Source organism: Ascaphus truei, chromosome 1 (genome assembly GCF_040206685.1).
Source record: "Ascaphus truei isolate aAscTru1 chromosome 1, aAscTru1.hap1, whole genome shotgun sequence".
Lineage (NCBI taxonomy): Eukaryota > Metazoa > Chordata > Amphibia > Anura > Ascaphidae > Ascaphus > Ascaphus truei.
The window spans coordinates 364,420,257-364,442,658 of NC_134483.1; the positions used below are offsets into that span (position 1 = coordinate 364,420,257).

The following is a 22,402-nucleotide window of genomic DNA, read 5'->3' on the forward strand; positions in this document are numbered from 1 at the left end:
TACACACGAGTCCCTGCTTCAAAGGATTTATTGATCAGGGGTTATGGGAGCCAGGGGTGCGGTTACCCAAGGAGATATCAGAATGAGTGACTTTATTAAATATAAGAATACTATGAGATGTCCTCGGCTGAACGTGCTAAAAGCTACATATGTGTATTCGTGGGACTGATTCGCACATAAGGATTACAGACACCTGATGTCTAGCAGGTACTAAGAGACAGATATTAATATCTCTCTTCATTTTAATATTACACGGTAATATTTAGTCTTATTGGGAGCGTCATGGGTGCCGGAATGTATTAATATGTCTCGCGGGCCAGTAAGTACTATGAACTGAAGTTATGAAGTTATTTAGATAGGAAAAGCAGTTTTTAAACGTCCTTGGGTGGGAGGAGTTTTACTCTGAGGAAAACTGTCAACCTCACCACTGATTTATGAGAGGGGCTGGGTTTAGGTTGTGTTCAATGGGAAATAATTGTATAAGAACCAGGCTCAGCCTATGGCTATTGTCTTTCGTGTCCTTTGTGATTTTCAAGATTGCTGTATGAACTGCTAGTCACGATTTCTGACTATTTCATCATTTCCATCTTAAGTGAGTGTCCATATTTTGTCTGTTATTTGTATAATCTCGTGTGTTCACCTTTTTCAAGGAATAAATTACATTTTATCATATCTAAGTCTCGTTCAGTTCAACCCAGTTATATTTGGTGTGTATTATTAATAGCCTGTCACAAAGCTACCGTCACAATAGTATTAAGCTGGTGTATCCAATAGGTCTCTCTTTGTCTAAGCTTTAATACTCGGTCCCCTCCATAGTCATTTGGTCTAATATATTCTATTCCTGTAACTTTTAACTTAGTAGGGTCTTTATTATGTTTACAATTAAAATGTCTAGGAACACTGTGGGTCATCAATCCTTTTAAAATATTATTTATATGTTCTAAAAAGCGGTTCCTAAGGCTTCTCTTTGTCCTTCCTATATATTGCAGACGCATGTGCACTCTAATAAATATACTACAAATGTTGTTTTACAATTAATTAAACTTTGATGGGATATGTAATAGATGAGTGCTTGGATTTTAACGAGGTGGCTCCATTATTTATATACTTACATGTAATGCACCTACCACCACATTGATAGTTACCCACAGTTTTTGAGGACACAGAATTACCATTCAGTGTAATCTTAGACTTTTTAAGTTTTGATGGTGCTAGTATGTTTTTAAATGTCCGAGCTCGTCTGTAGATTACCCTGGGTCTATCCGGAATTATAGGCGCTAGTATGGGATCACATTTCAGATGTAGTCACGAACAACATTGGGCATAGAGCTGACAATCAGTTATAAAGGATTTGGGCTCTATCCCTAACATTGGGTCTCAGATATTGGTTCACAATTATCTGTACCCAATTACCTTTTGCCAGCTAATGTGTGAAGCACTTTGGTACCTACCCACAGCTAGCTGACACATGCGCACAAACCCTTAGTCAGGCTCCCATTTTCCTAGACCCACTCAAAAGAGTTGGCGTCGCCAAATCTGCCAGATGGGGATCTAAGCCGGGGAAACCTGAGTAAAGGTGTGAATTATAGCACTTCATGTGAAAGGCTATGTCCTGCGTTCTCTCCACCTTGTATATACAAACCGGGGGGATGAGCCTTTGATCTGTGGCCTTTGTGTAGACACACTGTCGCCCCCTGACCATTAACACACCGTATGGGTCAGGGATTTTCGCGGGCTTTATACCAGGCATAAAATACAGTATTGTTACAATATTTTATATAAAGCAAAATATTCCGTTCGGTTGGGCCGAGCGGGCTAAAACTTGCCAGACCCTCATGCCATAAGGGACTCTACATGGCTGCCAAGTTTCAGCTCGCTGCGACCCGCCGAACCGGAGTTACAGTAATACATTTTAAAACGACATGGTTTAGAAACTGCATTTCTCCGCCATTGAAGTCAATGGCAGAACCATACTTTAAACAGTTACCCATACTCCGTTCTGTTGATCGGAGAGGGCTGGAAATTGCCATGCAATCATACCGGAGCAGTGACTACATGGTGGCCATATCCCAAGCCCTCTAGTCCTTACAGAACCGGAGATATGGGTTTTCACTTTTTACACTTTTGGATTTAGTGTTTACAGCCACGCGGCTTTTCTCCGCCATTGCAGTCAATAGGGCGACCCTCATAGCGTCCGCGACCCTTTCCCGTGGCCATTGCCCATCGGACCCTGTTGGGGTCGAGTAAGGGGGTCCCCCTGAGCTAGGGGCAAAATGAATGAACCCGCTAGCTGCCCTAGGACCGGAGATAGAATTTTAATATGGATGAACTTGGCCGTGACCAAGTTCCCACGCCAATTTAGTGATCAAACGCTCTTTATTGAAATTGTTGCCGCTTTCGGGGTTTGGCTGGCAGCCAACTCATTCTTGGAAGTCGGACTCAAAGAATCCCCATTGAACTACATTACTCCATTCATTTCAATGGAGGAATTCCGCTCGTCCTCTCGGGCGCCACCTGCTGGTCTTTTCTGATATTAGGCCAAAACCACGGAAATCTCCATAGACTTGCATGGAGCTCCAATGGCGACCTATGGGATGGGCTGCAAATGGGGATAGAAAAGGTGGGAAGGGGAACAAAGAGCCAAAAACATGTTAATGCAATTTACCCTTTCCCTCCCGACCTGATCCCAGTGTATGTGTTGGGTGCACACACTGTAAGGAGAAAAATACATGTAACCAGGGGAGACACAGTTTGCATGGAGGCAGGGGAATAAAAACACCATTAAGCATTATAACAGTTAACCCCTCGCCTCCCATACTATGGTGGGGGTGGCCCTTTGGGGTGCAACCCCTTTAGTACTGGGCCCATACCCCCCCTCCATCGCTACATTGAGTGACACTCACTGTACTGCATGTTACACGAAAACAAGGGCTAGGCTGTATGTGTAATGAATGTTACATGTTGAGTGACACTCACTGTACTGCATGTTACACGAAAACAAGGGCTAGGCTTTATGTGTAATGAATATTACATGTTGAGTGACACTCACTGTACTGCATGTTGCTTGCTGACAAGGGCTAGGCAGTATGTGTAATGAATGTTCCATGCTGACCAGGGCTAGAAAACCTTAATACTTTATGTACAGTATTACTGTAAGTGTATTAAATTTACTGCTAAATAGTAAAAACGTCTTAAAACAATTAAACCAGTGCACACTTTATAAAACAAAACTTATTTTTTATTATATGAAAAACATTCCCAGTACATTTTTAGTTGATTATTGTGAAATTAATTAAACTAGTGTTCATCCCCATAGCCGTGTGTGTTCAAGGGAAGATACCTTTTATGCCTTAAAAAGCATTTATGTTGTCTTTCCCAGCTCGGAAAAGAGCTGGGGTCATAATGAAATGCCTTTTTATTTCGTCCATAATATTTCTGTGCAAATTCGAAGGCAGCGCTTTCTTGCCTCTATTGCCATCATAATTAACCACCTTAAACCACTGAAGATACAGCTCATAACTGATATCGTGTTTCATAATGAGAAGGGCTAGTATGGTCACTTTTCCAGTGCTTCTCGCCAAGTATTTTTCCTGATGGTCTGTGTGGCTTCGCATTTACACCAGTACACCTCTGGGTGCAGCGGGTGCTTATGGAAGAGGTGTGCTGTCAGTGGGTGAGGGTAGAGTGTCTGGTATGATGCTTTCCTCCGGTGGTGTGCATTGTCTTGGCCGGCGTGCAGGCCAATTCCGGTGAAGAAGAAGGTGCAGGTGGTGGATGGCGTTCCTCCATGTCACCCTCCTGCTCCTACGTGGGACATACAGAGGGAGGGACAGAAAAAAAAATATTAGAGCCCAGCAATGTCATTGTCAATGTTGCCTCCATTATTTCCCTGTATTGTTGTGTTGTGTTGCAAATTCTTCCGTAGTCACTTAAAGATTCCAAGATTCCAGTATACGACCTACGGAACTCAGGCTCACAAAAGGTGTGTGGTTGGAATTGTGTTCTCTCTCTAAAAGGCTGTGTGACCAGAGGGGGACGTCGGTGGGACAGGGGAAGTGTTCTTCTGCTTCAGTTGTCAGAGGGCCGTCTGGTTGTGCATCAGTGCGGCAAGGAAAGTCTGGTTCAGAGGATCATCTGCTTGGGTATCAGTACGGCAGGGGACATCTGAATCGTCTTCTGTTGGCAGAGGGTCGTCTTCTTGTGCATCAGTGTGGCATGGGATGTCTGGTTCAGCTTCTGTTGTCAGAGGGCCGTCTGGTTACGCATCATTGTGGCAGGGGATGTCTGGTTTGGCTTCTGTTGTCAGGTGGACGTCTGTGCATAGCTGGTGCTGGGAACTTCTTGTTCATCTTCAGCTTGGGTAGACCGAGAGACGTCTGGTTCGGCAATGTTCGCTTGAACCCATTCAATGTCCTTGTGTCTGACGGCTCCAACCTCTTGGATATCACCTGTGGTGTCCCGCAAGGCTCTGTTCTGGGGCCCCTACTCTTCTCAGTGTTCATCAATGATCTTACTACAGCTTGTAAGGGAGCTTCAATACACATGTATGCAGATGACACAATCTTATATGTACACAGCCATATCCTTTCCTACCTTGAACACATACTTCAATCTGACTTTTTGAGACTTGAAAATTGGATTTCCCAAAACAAACTGTTTTTAAACACTGACAAGACTGTAACAATGGTATTTGGGACCAAGGCTACATTTTTAAAGCTTCCAATAACTGAGCTCCAGATCAGAATCAACGCTAACACCACCCTAACTCCTGTTACTAGTTTTAAATACTTGGGAATATGGTTTGACACCCATTTAACATTCGGGATGCAAATTGATACCCTGTCATCCAAAACCTATGCCAAACTAGGTGTACTTAACAAGAACAAATCTTCCCTAAGTCTGCTGGCCAGAAAGTGTATCGCACAGAAGATGCTAATGCCAATCATCGACTATGGGGACATAGTATATGGCTTGGCACCCCAAACACACCTTAGCAAATTTGACACCCTCTACAATTCAATATGCCGTTTTTTCTCCAATGCAACTACAATACAGATCACTGGGAAATGCTCAAAGAACTAGATTGGTCATCACTTGAGTCTAGGTGCAAAGTTCATCTTTCCTGTCTTGCCTTTAAATTCTTTATGGGCAAGCTACCCAGCTACCTGAACAAGCACCTCACCCCTACCACATGCAGCACTTATCATCTGAGATCTGACTCCAAAAGACTGTTCATGGTCCCAAGGCTCAACAAAGTATCCAGCCACTCCTCCTTCTCTTACCGTGACCTTAAAAATGGAACAATCTTCCGGAGATTCTCACCGCCACAACCAATTTAAGTTATTTCAAAACTAAAACTGTCTCACGTTTTAATCTGGTCTGTAACTGTTACATACGCCTATAATATATATTATCTCTAACTGTGCATGCAATGTCTTGTATATAATGTATACCCTGTTCACTTATGTAACAGTATTTGTAACCATGTTCTATTTGTTTTACTCTGTGCCCAGGACATACTTGAAAATGAGAGGCAACTCTCAATGTATTACTTCCTGGTAAAATATTTGATAAATAAATACATAATTTTCTTCCTGCAAAAGCCCGGTCCAGGATGTTTTGCCTTGGGAACTTTTAGTGCCTTTTCTTTAGGCACCGTAGGCTTTATGGCCATCTTTGCCTTTGGCACACAGACAGCTGCTGCATTTCTCTTTCTATTCTCAGAGACATCAGCAGTTAAACGCTTGTTGCGTGTTTAGAATTTGGACTGATCCATGTCAGAAGATTAAGCACAATAAAATATCTGGACAGAAAACAGTTGTTTCAGAGACAGATCAGCCATTGTGGAGGTTGACCATTTATGGACTGTATCCCCGACTCGATGGTACAGGTGTTAAAAGAGGGTGTAAACATTAACGTTACATGACAAATGATGTGCATACTATACTTTACGGTACGTTCATTGTGCTTCGTTTAATTTATTTTCAAAAGCAGCAATGCCCAGAACAGTTATTTCAAAGGAGATGAGCATGAGAATACGGCATGTGTACCTGAAAGGACAACAAATAAGCCATTTCCAAGCCTGTTTAAATAGCTCGGGCATCAACGTCACTCATAGCTGTTTCTGCTCTCATGCCCATGCAAAGACTAATGTTATAAAGAGGATTCGCTCGGTCAGAACAGAGTAAGTACTGTACTGTATAGACAGTCTAACTGTATATTATTGAATGAGAATATTATTGTTTCTGTTCCCTCCTTTCTCCATTATCCCCGCTCCCTCTTTTCTCACTCATCCCCCTCCCTCTTCCCCTTCTCCCTTATTTCTTCTAACAATTTTTGGAACAATTATGTAGAAATAAAAAATGTTCATCCATTGTCATATTTAACTTCAATCATGTGACAAATACGTATGCACACTTGTAATCGTTCATATTTTGGTATGATTGAAGTGTGGCAAAGTGGATGTGATCAGCAATTCAAATGATGAACGTTGTCCTGCCGCAGTTAAAGAAGTTCTGCAGCAGGATCATAACCTGACAATGTCCAAGGCCAGCATCAGGAGAATAAGACGTGAATTGGGCTGGAAGTACAGACATGTCAAGTAAAGTGTTTTGCTGCAATACTGTATAATGCAATAGAGTTGTTGTTTAGTATGCACATGTGCGAGTTAACAGTACCTGTATAATTCTATCTTGTCATTACAGTGTGTATCCAATGATAAGGGAGCCCACCAAGATTAAGAGAGTACAGCAAGTGCAGAACAGCAAAACGTTTATCCCTGAAGCCACGTCCCAAGTACCCACTCAAGTTCCATGTGTGGGGTGCTAACTCTAGACTAAGACCAGGGTCCATAATAATATTTTATGGTAATTCTCAGTTTATCATTTTTGGTAATGAAATGTTATGTGCCATAATAATAATAATGTACTGTATGACATTATATCCCATTTTCTGTACCGGAATCATGTGTAAAAAAAATTCCAAGAAGTGATTATAGACTCCCATCTGGTCATTGGTTCTTCCAGGATAAGGACCCAAAACATAGTGCCTCAACTTCACGCACTCAATATTCACGCACGCAAAATTAACTGGGTGAAGACTGCCCCGGAGTAAGCGCTGCATTGTAACTGTTTCTTTTTTATTTCTACTGTATGGATATTTGCTCTTGCATCCACTTTTTTGGCCCTGATGTTGCAGATCACCCGATTTAAACCCTATAGAATTGGTGTGGCATGAGATGAAATATCACCTGAGGAAAGTCGTCAAACCTGCCAACAAGGAACGACAAGTAAAGGGAATACGGGCTTGCTGGGCAAACACTCTTAATGTACAAAAATGTAACAACTATATAAATACATTGCCAGTGTTTTGCCCATTGTGTTACAGCGAAATGGCCGTATACTGAATATATGTAATTATTGTTGCTTGCACTGGTGAAAAATGTGAGAAACTGTGCTGTAGCCCAGATGGTGTCAAAATAATAATAAAAGTGTTAAAAGCTGCCCAAAGCAAGGACAGTATCGTGGTGACCTTACTGTTGAGGTACTGTAATGTGGTGTTGGTATTCAGTTCTATTGTTGAGAGAAATTAAACACGTGTTAAATTTATCCTACTGTATTTTGGTAAATTTTTCATATATTTGGTGCCTATATTTGGGGGCTAATACTGTATTGGCGATGGGGGTTGAGGGATGGCAGTTAATAGTGCGAATGGGTGCAAAGTATGATGAGAGAGAGAGAGTACACTTTTAGTTTTTCTCTCTCTTTAGGTCGTGTGCACTTGATGTGGTTCATCTTGAATAGCATGTGTAGAAAGTAGAATAAACTCCCAAAACCAATGCTCTAGAATATGCAGGGGAGAACTGTAGATAACAGTGAATAAATTCTAAATCCTGCCACCGATAAAGCCAACTCAACCATAAAAGCGTTATGAAAGCTACACTGTATGTGCAATGGACTTAACATCAGGACGGGGCTAGAATGTGGTACAGAGATGTAGGCGTACCTGTGAGCCCACTAAGTGGAGTCCCCCACGGCAACCAAACCAGTAACTCCACCACTACCCTCACTGAATCCTGGTGTCCTAAACACATTCAGAGAGCAAATGAAGGCATAGTACTCATGATCTTGACACGTCGGTAACGCCGATCAAACGCTGTATCCAGAGGCTTGTGATCCGTGTGTGGTGTCGGCATGCTCCAGCCCGGGATCCAAGTAGTAGAAAAAAATGCTGAGAAGGTGGTTCACAGCCATCCATTGGGATAATATCATAAACCCAGCGTAATTAACAAAAAAAGTAGATTTTAATGTGCACTAGAAATCTTCAAACATGCCACAAAGTCGCTCTGACGCATTTCGTCCTGGCAATAGGACTTTGTCAAAGAGTAACTGGTTTAGCCACAAAGGATTCCTATATGGTGATACTCACGATCTTGACACGTCGGTAACGCCGATCAAATGCTGTATCCAGAGGCTTGTGATCCGTGTGCGGTGTCGGCATACTCCAGCCCGGGATCCAAGTAGTAGAAAAAAAAATGCTGAGATGGCGGTTCACAGCCGTCTGTTGGGATAATATCATAAACCCAGCGCAATTAACAAAAAAAGTAGATTTTAATGTGCACTAGAAATTTTCATACATGCCACAAAGTCGCACTGACGCATTTCGTCCTGGCAAGAGGACTTTGTCAAAGAGTAACTGGTTTAGCCACAAGTGATTCCTATATGGTGATACTCAGCATCTGATTGGTAGAAAGTAATTGGTGTGTCAGTAAAGACACACCTGATGCATAATAACATCGAAAAATGCAATGAAAGGAATGATTTTAAATGTTCCTAATATACATGGCTAAGTAAACCAAATAACAGGAATCACCTGACTAGAAGAAAAAAAAGACACAAAGCAGCAAGTGCAAAACATTAATAGCTGTTCTTTTAAATGTATGTCTTTTATGTTTTGCACTTGCTGCTTTGTGTCTTTTTTCTTCTAGTCAGAAGTGATTCTTGTTAGTGATTTATTACGGCCTATTCGTGTCATAGGGCGCAAAAGTTAATAACATATTTTATATTATATTTACCTTCGTTAGAATTCTTGCCAACCTTGCAGATGCGGACGGTATTCGGCTGGATCATATTCGGATAGGTATCCATACTACACACTATACATTAGAGATAAAATCAAGATTCGACTGTTGTAGATAGTAGTCAGGTAGGACCAGGTTATCAGATGGACCTTTCAAGGTATAATCAGGTTGGGGCGTATGGGAAGTATGATTCAATTTGGGGAGATTGGGAAGTATGATTCAATTTGTTGGTCTCGTTTCTTCTCCTTCTGAAGTTGCCATCATCAAACATATTCGCAAAGGATGTTTCCAATACCCAAAAACCTCCTCTGACACCCGGATTGGGGGGATCCAAATGAAGCAATCATTAATTGGCAAAGTAAAGCGCACTGAATTTTTCCATTTACTAGTGTCAGCTGAATCCCTTACGTATTTATAAATGGCAATTGTATTGTATGTCTTTATTTATATAGCGCCATAAATGTACATAGCGCTTCACAGTAGTAATACATATCATATAAATAACAAATAATATAAATAACAGATCATGGGAATAAGTGCTTCAGACATAAAAGTAACATTAAGGAAGAGGAGTCCCTGCTCCGAGGAGCTTACAATCTAATTGGTAGGTAGGGAGAACGTACAGAGACAGTAGGAGGGAATTCTGGTAAGTGCGTCTGCAGGGGGCCAAGCTTTATGTATCATGTGTCCATGATTATCCAGTGCTATTCATATGCTTCTTTAAGCAGATGTGTCTTAAGGTGAGTCTTAAAGGTGGATAGCGAGGGTGCTAGTCGGGTATTGAGGGGAAGGGCATTCCAGAGGTGTGGGGCAGAAAGTGAGAAAGGTTTAAGGCAGGAGAGAGCTTTAGATACAAAGGGGGTAGAAAGAAGACATCCTTGAGAAGAACGCGAGAGTCGGGATGGTGCATAGCGAGAAATTAGGGCTGAGATGTAAGGAGGGGCAGAAGAATGTAAAGCTTTAAAAGTGAGCAGGAGAATTGAGTGTTAGATATGGGATTTGATCGGAAGCCAGGAGAGGGATTTCAGGAGGGGAGATGCGGAGACAGATTTAGGAAAGAGTAGAGTGATTCTGGCAGCAGCGTTTAGGATAGATTGCAGGCAGACAGGTGAGAGGCAGGAAGGCTGGACAGCAGGAGGTTGCAGTAATCGAGACGTGAGAGAATGAGGGCCTGAGTCAGAGTTTTAGCAGTTGAGTAACAGAGGAAAAGGCGTATCTTTGTGATATTGCAGAGGAAAAAGCGACAGGTTTTAGAAACGTTTTGAATATGAGAGGAGAATGAGAGAGAGGAATCAAGTGTAACCCCCTAGGCAGCGTGCTTGGGCTACTGGGTGAATGATCGTATTTCCAACAGTAATGTGGAAGGAGGTAGTAGGGGCAGGTTTGGGAGGAAGTATAAGGAGCTCTGTTTTTGCCATGTTAAGTTTCAGTCGGCGCACTGAATTTTTCCATTTACTAGTGTCAGCTGAATCCCTTAAGTATTCATACAGTAAATGGCAATGAGATAGTCATATATTTCAGATACAGTGGCTTTCTTATCTGCTGCATCATTAATTGCTGAATAAATGAGAAAGATTATACTACAATCTGGTTTCCCTACAGCAATTGACATTGCACTCTTTCTCAGCTCACGAAAAACTCAGGAGTGAGTGACCACAAAGTATAACTATACGTAGAACACATTGAACTTTTACATTTTGCAACAAAATATTAAAACAACCAAATTTTGATAACGTCTTGAATGGTCAAGTCCATAAAACAATGAGGAATTCTAATAATTACAGTATATTGCTGGATCAGTCTTGCACCTGTTTGAGACTTAAAGCAGCGGTACACAAACTGGGGGGAGCGAAACTGACTGCGGGGTTTACAGAGGCCCCGCGCGCTTCCCGAAAGGCACTTAAATTAAGTGCCGTAAAAGCGACGAAGGCCTCTGTAAACCTCACTTACCTTGGCTCCGGCGGCTTCTTAGACGTGTCGCAATGGCAACACATCGTCAAATGATGCCGCAAGGTCATGTGACGTCACATTGCCATGGCAACATGACGCCGGAGCCGAGGTAAGAGCGGCGGGGGGTGGGGGGCAGAGAGAGGGGAACTGCCGGCAGGGGGGAGCAGGGGAAAAAGTTTGCGCTCTCTGACTTACAACACTCTACATAGGCTAAACACATTCACTGTGCTATCTAGTGGACAGGCGCTGAATTTCAAACAAACAAATCTAAAATCTGTCTGGCATATCCTAGTTTAATTCGGTTGTGAATTGCAACACAAAGAGCTGTCTCCAGTTGTCTACAACTAAACGGGATGTATATTGATTACACCTCCAACACAAAACGATTGATGTCCGGACTTTAGTTAAGGAAAACTGAACATATAGACAGGCTATATCTGTAAACTGATTGGGTCTCTTTATGGGAAATCATTTGTGTCCATCATTATTCTATGTTAAGTTTATTTTGAATGACAGTTGGGTTTAAAGGGACAGAATCATGTTAAGAATAACATCTCCAAATTCTTTAGATAATAAGTTAACTTGGTGTGTGATTTCTTTCTTCTGCACCAGTGTTGAAAACCATCCATTCCCAGCCAAACCTCTTCGTGAATCTCAGAGCCACCTTCTAACTGACACCCAGTCATGGACTGAAAGCAATGGGCACAGTGAACAGGGAAAACTTGGTAAGATATATCTAAATACTTTAATTTCTGTAATGGCTTAATAAGCTGTTATGAGATTATGCTATTCAGAATGCTCAATTCTATTTTGCCTAGACAACAAATCGCAAGTGACTTGCATGCAAAGCTTACCATGGGTGGAATAGTTCTTGGTATATCGCGCACGTGACTTCACACCCCTGTCAAAACATTTCTTAATGGTCCCATTTATACACAATCAATGGGGGAGAGAATCACAGTTCCATTTCAAAATAAACATCTTCTCTTTTTGATCTTGTCAACAGTTATTAATTACATATTAGTATTAGTGGCCCCGATGTTATGTGGATCCATGACGGTCAGAAAATAAGTCATTTGACCCCCTCACCCACACTTCCCCATCCATTGTGCGAGACACACATTTTTCATATATGAGGCAGTTACTCTTTAGGGGAGATGAAAGAATATATATATATATATACACACACACACACCTTGTGGAGCTACAAATGTGAAATCAATCATATCATGTAGAGTCACTAGGTCCAGTTTTTATGCCTGGAATTCTTGGAAACAATATGGTAGAAGTATAAAAAAGTTAAACTGGACTTCTTGATGTCAAAATTACACTTTTAATTTAGCATGTTGGTTCAACTTCCAGGTGTTGGGTAACTGAAGCATTTTCTGTCTTAGAAAATTGCATCAAATGTATCAAATATGTTTCTTAAATTTGCCACAGACAGTAGAGTACAGAATACAGAGTACAGAATCATTTTCACTGATTAATGCATGGCATTATAATTTTGCTTGAATGTAGGCACTACTGTACTTATTTAAACACAAAGCAATAGAATAAGGAAAGAATGGAATTGTATTCCAATTCATTATTGTACAGCTGGTGTCTAAATACATTTCTATAAAATGTGATATTGTAAATACCTGGGGCTAATAATATTTGAATCAGCTGAAAGTTCTTACTTATTGTAGTAAAAAATTAACCTTATCAGATCAAATGGATATTCATATTCTAAGAGATCATGTATAGCACCAACCCTGTACATAGTCACAACAGTAATACACATGACTAAATGTAACCCCTTTTCCCCCACCCGAAGGGAGATTTGGTTCTTGTTACCAGTGTAGTGCTGCTCACCTGTTAGGCTTACAGGTTTCCTAGTGTCTGCCGATGTTAGTTGGGATAGACAACACAGGTTTTCGGATCTGTAGCTCTTATCTTCGGTGCAGCAACTCCATTCCAACAGGGCCTATCAGAGATAGGTGCAGTCCCTGCAAGAAAACCTCTTTCCCTCCCCCTGAAAGACTGCAGACTATGGCAGAGTAAAACATAACGGTGGTCTTTATTCATCTGGTACAGCATACATCACAGCACACTGACATAGTACAGCATCATTTTTCTGGGTCCCTGGAGCCAACCCACAGAGCTTGAGGCCCCAGGAGTCTCTCCTTGTCTCCCATGTTCCCTGATGGAGTATGGGGTATATGCTCCCACTCCTCTGAGGAAGGGGATAGAAGGTGAACCAGAGACCTGGCTCCAGACTTCTACAACAACCTAAATTTGGGCTTCAACCCCTTTTTGTTACCAGGGGAGGGTCCAAGTTCTTAGCCCCGGTGTTGGCAGTACCTAGGCCATAGGCATACCCCTACTGTCACCCTAAGGAGCTGTTTACTGCAGCAGGGCATAGATTAACCCTAACACTGCCTGCGCTGGTACCAGGATTTATGTGTTAGGTAGGGAAATTAGTAGCCATGGGGGGTACCTGGCTACATAAATAATTTGAGACATAATGGGCATTTCAGATAAAAGTAACATTGGGAAAAGGAATCCCTCCTTCTCCTACTCTGAGCCCCAGGATGTGTGTCCTCCTGTTTCACCTAGTGCCCAGACTTAAACTTAGACTTTTAAAGCCCATCTAACGAGCCAGCTAAAAACAGGCTAATTAACTCAACCTGCTCTGACTGAAATTTAACCCGGTAACTACTGGGCTCAGCAGTTATACATATGTGTGATAACTATTCAGAGAATTCACCCTGTCACACTTTATAGAGCAATATATTATTTTTTCCGAACCCTGGGGTCATATGTGTTCGACACAAGCAATAATTCCTTGCCAAATGTTATTTTAATCCTTGCAAACCCACCAATAATAAACATTAAACTACACGTGTAGCACCCGGTGACACATTATTTAACAGTAGTGCTGTTTAAGAATAGTGGTTAAGGAAATAACCCATTATTTAATGGGTTATTTTGTGTGTTAATGGAGGTAATAACATCTGTATCTCTGGGAAGGGTATCTAGCCCGTACTTTGGACTATGACAAAAGTAGTGAGGTACATCAGATACACAAGTGGGACACTGGTTACATTTTAATATAATTTAATTATATTAATTATGTGTCTGGCCAGACATCGGTGAGCCATGACCTGGATGTCCTTAGATGTGATCGATTCTTTACCACACCTATAAACATTTGTGTCTGGAGAATCTCACACTGTCACAATCAGTCTTCTGGAACAGGTTGTCACAGGCGATGTGTAGCATACAAAATTAACTTTTGTGGCTTTCTCCAGCTTTTACAATTAAATAGAAATGATCACAAGAAGAATACATGGCAGTAACAATGATATATTCTATTCTTCTTTCTGAAATGATAAATCTTTGGGATGCTTAATAAGAGGTTATATTTCTTTTCTTTTTACCCATTTGTATGTTGGGGGACCACTGTTGCCTAATATGTTATTGTATTTTGTATCTTTTTCTCTTTTAGGTATGATTAACCCAGGATTAACTATTGAAAATGAAACGTAGTCCTTCAGAAAAGATGGAGATGGTGAGGAATGTAAGGAAAGATTCTCATAACATTTTTATTCTTTGAATCTTTTATACATTGTTCTCTTTTTTCCTTATCATCAGACACTATGGGGCCTATTCTAGAAGCTTCAATAACTACTGTAACTCATCGAGCCTTTTGAGCACTTCCTGTACAATTTGGCAAGGTTGCTATTCAGAAAGCTCCAATAACCTGCCAAACTCGTACGGGAAGTGCATCTCCCAGAGCGGTCTCGCACCTTCTCAAACACATTGAGTGGGAGCTAAGAAACAGCTCCAACTCGCGTTTTTGAGAAAATCAGCCTATTCTAGTAGCTCCGATGAGAACATCGAGGCTCTCACCTAGCGAGCTACTCGCCAATTTGATCTCGCCACCCCATGCTCTTTGGGACAGGGACTCCTTTTCCTAAATGTCACTTTTATGTCTAAAGCACTTCTTCCCATTATGTATTATTTCTATTATTTGTTATTTATATGATTGTCATGTGTATTATTGCTGTGAAGCACTATGTACATTAATGGCGTTATTTAACTAAAGATATATATACACATACATAGATGTGGAATTGTTATAGCGTTCAACTGTATGCCATTTTTTTCTCTCCAACTCTTTAACCCTTGATTTAATTGTAGAAAAAAAAGCCTCTGAGCTACAACACGTGGGTGCAATCTACATTTACCTCAGTTTTTAGATTGTGCAGTCTGAGAAATAATTGGTCACTAAAACCAATTCCCACCAGCTTTTGAAAGCGAGTAGTCACATTGCCTTCTGCGTAGGAAATGCTTTTTCCCATTCTGTGTAAAGAACGGGTTGTTTAATTCCAATAATATAGAGTAAATGAGTAATTCAGTATTATTACTAGAGTACTCATTTACTCAGCAGTATTGCAACTGGACTAACATGGCTATTTTTATTTAATTCCAATAATACTACTTTTCAGTGTAACGTGCAGACATGAGGAATTCTCTGCACTGCAACCCCTCACCATTTTTAATGCTCCTCGGCCAATTTGCTATTTTGATTCCATTCTGCAGGTTTCAGATCAATGCAGAGTTGTTGGTGCGAGGAAGATGTCACCCACCCATACAAATTTACATCTGTTTGAAGATGGATGTGATCACAAAAAATGATGACAGCAGCCGATTGTCTCTCTCCATAGCATCGCTTAGAACATGACGACAGACTTACCGAACCTCTGGTATTATACAAACACCAGGAAATGTCCAATGTGGTTTTTGAGTTCTGTGATCTGAGGAAAATCAAGTCTTTAGAGTAAAAACTTGGCAGTTGTGTGTTGTATACAATGTAAGACTGTACTTTGACTCTGTTTATGATATTCTTATAGCACAAGCAAGAATAAGTCTTAATTCCTCTTCATAGGAGGAACATCCTTGTATCCCTCTATCTTACGTGCAACATAACTTATTTTGGAGAGCAAAATTATGACAAATTACTGTGAAAGCAAAAATATATTCAGTAATAAGGTTTTTAGAGGCCAACTGTATGTTATTTAGGCTTTTCTCATTAAATAACACACCATCAGATGACTAGAGGTACATTGTTTTTATTATTTAAAAAAACAAAAAAAACAACTAATACGCCTTACATTTTGTTTATTTTAGTTCTGTGAAAATGTTTATTTTTAACAGTTCTTCTGCATTTCAATCTTATCTGGTAATGATGGTCTCCTACTTACTGTACTATACCAAAGATAAAACAGAGCAAATAAGGATGGGATTAAAATGTAGATTCTAAAACTCATACTGTACTACTGCTAAAGATAGAAAAAGAATTAAAACCCTTCCAAAGAATGTGGTTACCATGGAATAACACAGAGTTATTAACTAACCTGCAATAGTGCCAATCAGGTGACATTGCTTGGAAACTCCCATTGACTCCAATGGGAATCAACCGGCACTCTCTCAGTTTAATGCAAGACACCCTGAGAGTTTAAAAAAAACACATTTAACCTAAAAATCAGCCACATCAATCGGTTTGCTCCTTTTAATCTACCTGATATAAAAAAAAATGACTTAGATCAGTGTTTATTTAAAAAATGACTTCCCTAGTAATTATATTACTTATACAACCCGAAGCACATCTCTTTTTATAATTGTGTGGAAATTCCTCATCCATACAGTGGGCAGTGTGTTACCCCTATTAGTTATTGCCTTTCTTCTCATGGACAAGTAATCATGACACCATCACTACATGAACAGGTAAATTTGGGGGGAGGGTAGTAAGTGCCTGATGTGATTACCATCACTTGATTTTGTCACTGAGTGCCCCAATGAGAATTTTGCTGTAATGGTAATTTAAGAGGATTCTATTGATAAGATTTTGTACTTTGTCTGCTCAGTGGAACTGCCTCAAAGGGATGCATGTATAATTGTATTTATACAGCGTCAATAAAAGTTACAATACAAGGTGAATATAAAGTTCAAACAATAGGGATGAGCGTGACAGGTAAATGACACCATTAGGCAAAGGGAGACTCTTTATCATGGACAGCTAAGGCCAGATCCCCGCTGGCTACTGCAGCGCCTGCTGTGGCAGACGCTGCAGGGACAAGAGACACCCCACAATGGGGCCGGGCCCACTGCAAGGGGGGGCCGCCGCGCTGTGCCGACAGAAACTCCTGCTCTCAAGAAAATTGAGATCAGGAGTCGCTAGGCCTCGCCCCCCGGCGGTTCAGCCAATGATAGCGAACCTGCCGTGTGACGTCACGGCTGCGCCCCTCCGTCTTTCCCCCTGCTGCTGTGCAGAGCGGGGAATTTGGCTGCACGCGCCGCCAGCCTCGCAGGCGCGCGTGCAGTGCAGGCAGCGGAGCCGCAGCCTTAAGGTGACACATTTGGAGTTTCTTTGCACACACACACACACCATTTCTATTTACTTGAATTACTATGATATTTAAAGTTTCAGTCTCCACTTTCTTCTGCATGAAACAGAAAATCAAAGCACCCTTAAAACAGTATACAGAAATCCGTTGTGTTTTTCATTACTATTTTAATGATGGCAAATAAAAATACCACTTGTGAGCACATTCACATGTCTCAGACAGGTCCAGAAATCTGCCTTTCCCAATTATCTCTTAGCATAAAATGCTATCACTGCAACCAGGGATTCTGGGTAATGACATGCAAATGAGCACTTTCTGCTTCTTCCCCATTTTTACATGGATCCCTAGAAGCTTATGCCTGCCGCATTTAATTATAAAACGCTAGTGCTAAGTACACATGCCTCATTTCTATTAATTCTATAAAAGGTTATTGTTCAGACAGACATTTCCAAGCCGTTGTCTCTGGAGTGCTATTGATTATGTAACTTTAAAAACAAGGCAATGTTTTTACATTAATATTGTTTAAGAAAAGTCTTCTTGGAGACGATATAGACATGCAAAGGCAGGTATCTTTGGTGACAAAATAGATTGTGGAACCAAATTTGGAGATGTTTGGGACCATGGAATATATTTGCTCACATTTTTAAGTAAATCACCCTAAATCAGGGTTTACAATCAGGCTTTTGGAACAATTACATCACTTACAAATGTGTGGATGCACCTATCTATTATACCAATGGCATATTTATTGGTCCCTTCAGTAATCAAATGGAAATGCCAAGTTGTATTAACCTTTTGTTTGTGTTAATGAACAAAATAGTAATTAAGCCGGTGTTGTGTTTTCAAGATAAAACAGCTGCATACTTTATGGATGTGGTTTTGCAACATGTGTTACATCAAACTCTGCAGTTTCCTGAGGGGTTAAGAGTACAAAATGCAGTCATGGTGGATATTTGTTTATTTTTTTGAGACATACATTTGTGGAATTGAAATAAGCTAAACATAGTAAAATATTATATTGTACGGTTATAATTGTAGATGATGTATAAGTTCAATATATTTTTTTAAGAAAACCAATAAGATCTCATACAGTGACAGTATTCTAAGGGGAAATGTATTGGTGTTGGTTCTGCAGTGTAAGAATACAATTTGAAAGGTTTCTGCACTTTTCTAGAGGTTGAAAACACACAGGGATATGGCTTTATTCCGATCACAGTAACTGCTATTGTGCAACTGAATAAATGATACAGCATTACCACATGTCAAGATAACATCTTAGTGAGTGAAGCTTTACTTTGTTATTCTCTCCAGAGTTCTGTAACATCTGAGCAAGTTCAGTATAGCATCCCTAAAGGCAAAGGGACATCAGTGCATAGCAGGAAACTAATGGAAAAATCTGAACAACAGAACATATGGTGTTTCACATAACTGTGGTAATTGACTGCCTCTCTTGTTTTATTTATATATAGACATAAATTGTCTTGACGTGTTTTGTGCCCTTTAAAACTATATTGATTGGGATGCTTGTGTCTGGTGTTTTTTTTACCTGACCTACAACTTGTTTCTACAGTGATGGCACCATACAGTATGTATCTCCAATTATACAGTATGTATCAGTTCAAATGAATCTTTAGCGCATTAAGGAGATTATACTTGGATAAATATTGGGGCATATGTATACAGGCAAAAGTGGTGCAATTCTGGGACACAAACATTGCTCCAGATGAAAAAACCTTGACATTTCATTGGGATATTTTCTTTGATATACACTTACAGTATGCTACATTTATTTCCTCGGAATTGCACCAATATTGCCTTGATACATGTGCTTGTCAACATATAAATAACTTTATTAAAAAAGGTAAATGAAAAAAATTGTTTATTTCCACTTATTTCCAAAGGTGTAATTTAAATGCAGCCATAATATATAGAAAAGCTAGAATAAGAAAAGAAGCCTAGTTTAAGCACTCTCCCAACACTCTGGATGATTAATGTAATGATTTAAAACAAATTTAATGTCCATAATCAATGTTAAAATAATGGCTTTTAAAAAACAAGGACGTAGCTATGATCCTAGTGAGTACAAAATTACTCTGGATCAAATGAAATAAATGTGGTAGGGAGACTGAGTATGTCTGTCACCACTGGTACCCAAGTAAATACAGTATAAACAGCTTGCAAATAAGGTGCATTTACGGTTTAGATACACTTACACTAGCACTATACAGTACATACTGTAATATAACATTGTAAAGGCATTTAAATATATAAATATCTGACATACTGTATATATAAATCTTGAAATTAAGTTGTTTTTAGTGCTTAAATAAACTTACAGTAGTACTATAAATAAAGTACTGATGCGAGAGCACCACGTGCGAAACGAGTAGAGGTCATGTGAGGCTGCTCCGTGGATTTTCAGAATTCAAAGTTGGCATCCGTGAGAGTGAGGGTGTTCCCGCAACGCAAGCCAGTAGATTGGGTTCGGACCCGTGTATATCACAGCATTTAGCCGACCACCGGAGTTCTGCAGCTTCCCTCTTTATGTGTTAAGGGCAATTGTGAGTTTTATTATTTTACTATATTTTAGTTTTACTTTATCGTGTTATGTTTGTTATTTATGGTGTTGCCTACAACTGTTTTTAACAATATATGTTATACCACAGGGTTTTAAATAAACTAAATAGCTACTTAGTGCACCTATTCTGCCATTCTTTTTTTCAAAGTACGGATGCCATTAAATATACTGTATCTAAATATATCCGACACTATTAAAATCTTTAAAATACGTTGCATTTACTGTTTACATACACTGAGGAAACACACTGTATCTTACTGTACAGTAATGTAATTCTGAACAAGGTTAATGACACGCATATGCGTTTTTACAAGGTTGCAATTCGACATGCATGCGCAGAAATGTGATGACATGCATATGCGTTTCAACAAGGTTCCAATTTAACAAACGCATGTGCGGATTATATATTTTACACACAAAAAAAAACACAAAAAGGGAGCCCAAAGCTACTTCCAATATGACAAAAATACACAGTGAAATATATATATATATATATATATATATATATATATATATATATATACATACACATACATAATATATATATAACACACACAGACTACCGCATGCACACCACTAATGAAGATACTCAGAAAAGCTGGCAAATCTACCAAAATATATATATATATATATATATATATATATATATATATAGGGCCAGCGGTGCTCCAAAGGAAAAGATAATAGGAAAACTATACAAAAAATAAACCTTAAAGGAGCACTCGAGTGTATCAAGAAATTAAACGATTTTATTACAAAGTAAAAACAGGGGAGGAAAAGATAAAATGGGGGAAGGGGCCAAAACCACTACCTAACAAGGGACACACAGCAAGTATGAAGGCACGGGATAGAAAAAACACAAATGGAAAAAGAAAATGCGGGGTCTGGAACTATAGCAATGAGCAGTCAAAATAAATGACACAGAAGGCAGCTCAAAATGCAAAAAAGCTGGCAAAAGTAAATGAAGTAAACAGGCAAGTGGGCCAAACATACACTGGATGCACATACATGCCTAAGCTACACTGTGGTTAGTGTTGCTCCCTTGTTAAGTAGTGGTTTTGGCCCCTTCCTCATTTTATCTTTTTCTCTCATTTTTACTTTGTAATGAAATCGTTTTTCTTGATACAGTCGAGTGCTCCTTTAAGGTTTCTTTTTTGTATAGTATATATATATGTATATATATATATATTCATTCTTGAAAAAAGGGTAATTTGGTTTAACCCTTTGGCCAAGGCATTATAAGCCTGCGAGCCACTTCAAGGCATGACCAGATATCGCAGGTCCTATATTATATATTTTACATTCGGACGGAGAGCAAAGTTGTATTTTTGTATTATTTGTTTTAACTTTATTATCCTGTACAAGAAAAACATTTAATTCGTTAAAAATACTTTTTGTTGTGTGTGTTCATATTTTAAATCTTCTACAGTTTGAGAATTTTTGTATGGCTAAAAGCTAAGGAGCCTCAGAAAGAACTTCTATCCCATTTACTGTACTGTATACAGTATGGACTCATTTTTAAGCTTCAAAATACAATTACATACACTTGAAGTACTGCACAGGAATAAAAGACAGGTTGAATTGCAACTAGATTTTTTTAAGACAACTCGCCCACTTGAGTTTATCGACGTTATTGCAGACAACACTAAAATGCAATTTTCTGCACTCGAAACATCAGTAAACCCGCATCTTAACGCAGGAAAATTTCAAGAAATCTCGAACCAACACGGTGCAAACGAATACAACCCATGAAATGATCAGATAATGGCCACTGCATCTGTACGTGAAGGTTTAGTACGGGATAATATGTAGTAATACCTAATTGAAAACAAATTTATTAGTAATAGTCAGCATGGATTTATGAAGGATAGGTCACGCCAAACTAAACGTATTCGTTTCTTTGAGGAGGTAAGTGGGAATTTAGACCAGGGTAATGCAGTTGATGTGGTCTACTTATATTTTGCAGAGGCTATTGATATGGTTCCACACGAGGTTGATGTACAAAATAAAGCAAATTGGACTTGTAAAAATATTTGCACCTGGATTGAAAACTGGTGGAAGGACAGACAACAGAGTTGTCATAAATTTAACTTTTTCAGGTTGGGCTAAAGTTGTGACTGGAGTACCTCAGGGATAGGTGCTGTGACTCCTGCTTTTTAACTTCTTAATGACCTTCAGGGTGGCATAGAGTAGGGGTGTGCAAACTTTCTGTGCTGAAAGGCAACCAAGATCTCATCTTGCATTGAACAGGCAATGAATCGAAGGGAAGAAAACATAATTATGCCCCTCTATATAGCATTAGTAAATCCACACATTGTATATGGAGTACAATTTTGGGCACCACTCCATAAAGACATGAGAGAACAAAAAACATGCAGAGAAGAGCCACCAAATGAATTAAGG

General features: G+C 39.7%; 1 protein-coding gene across 2 annotated transcripts in view; it reads left to right on the plus strand.

Annotated features, from left to right (window-relative positions):
• ZDHHC2 (zDHHC palmitoyltransferase 2) overlaps positions 1-18,942 on the plus strand; it is a 127,972-nt gene extending 109,030 nt beyond the window's left edge. The window contains exons 11-13 of one of the 2 annotated variants that reach the window (XM_075610022.1): positions 11,642-11,754; positions 14,520-14,591; positions 15,617-18,942. In XM_075610022.1, the coding sequence (XP_075466137.1) occupies positions 11,642-11,754; positions 14,520-14,560 (154 nt within the window). In that variant the 3' untranslated portion in view covers positions 14,561-14,591; positions 15,617-18,942. The remainder of the gene's footprint in view (positions 1-11,641; positions 11,755-14,519; positions 14,592-15,616) is intronic. The other variant, XM_075610028.1, reaches the window with a different exon arrangement.
• Positions 18,943-22,402: the final 3,460 nt, after the last annotated feature.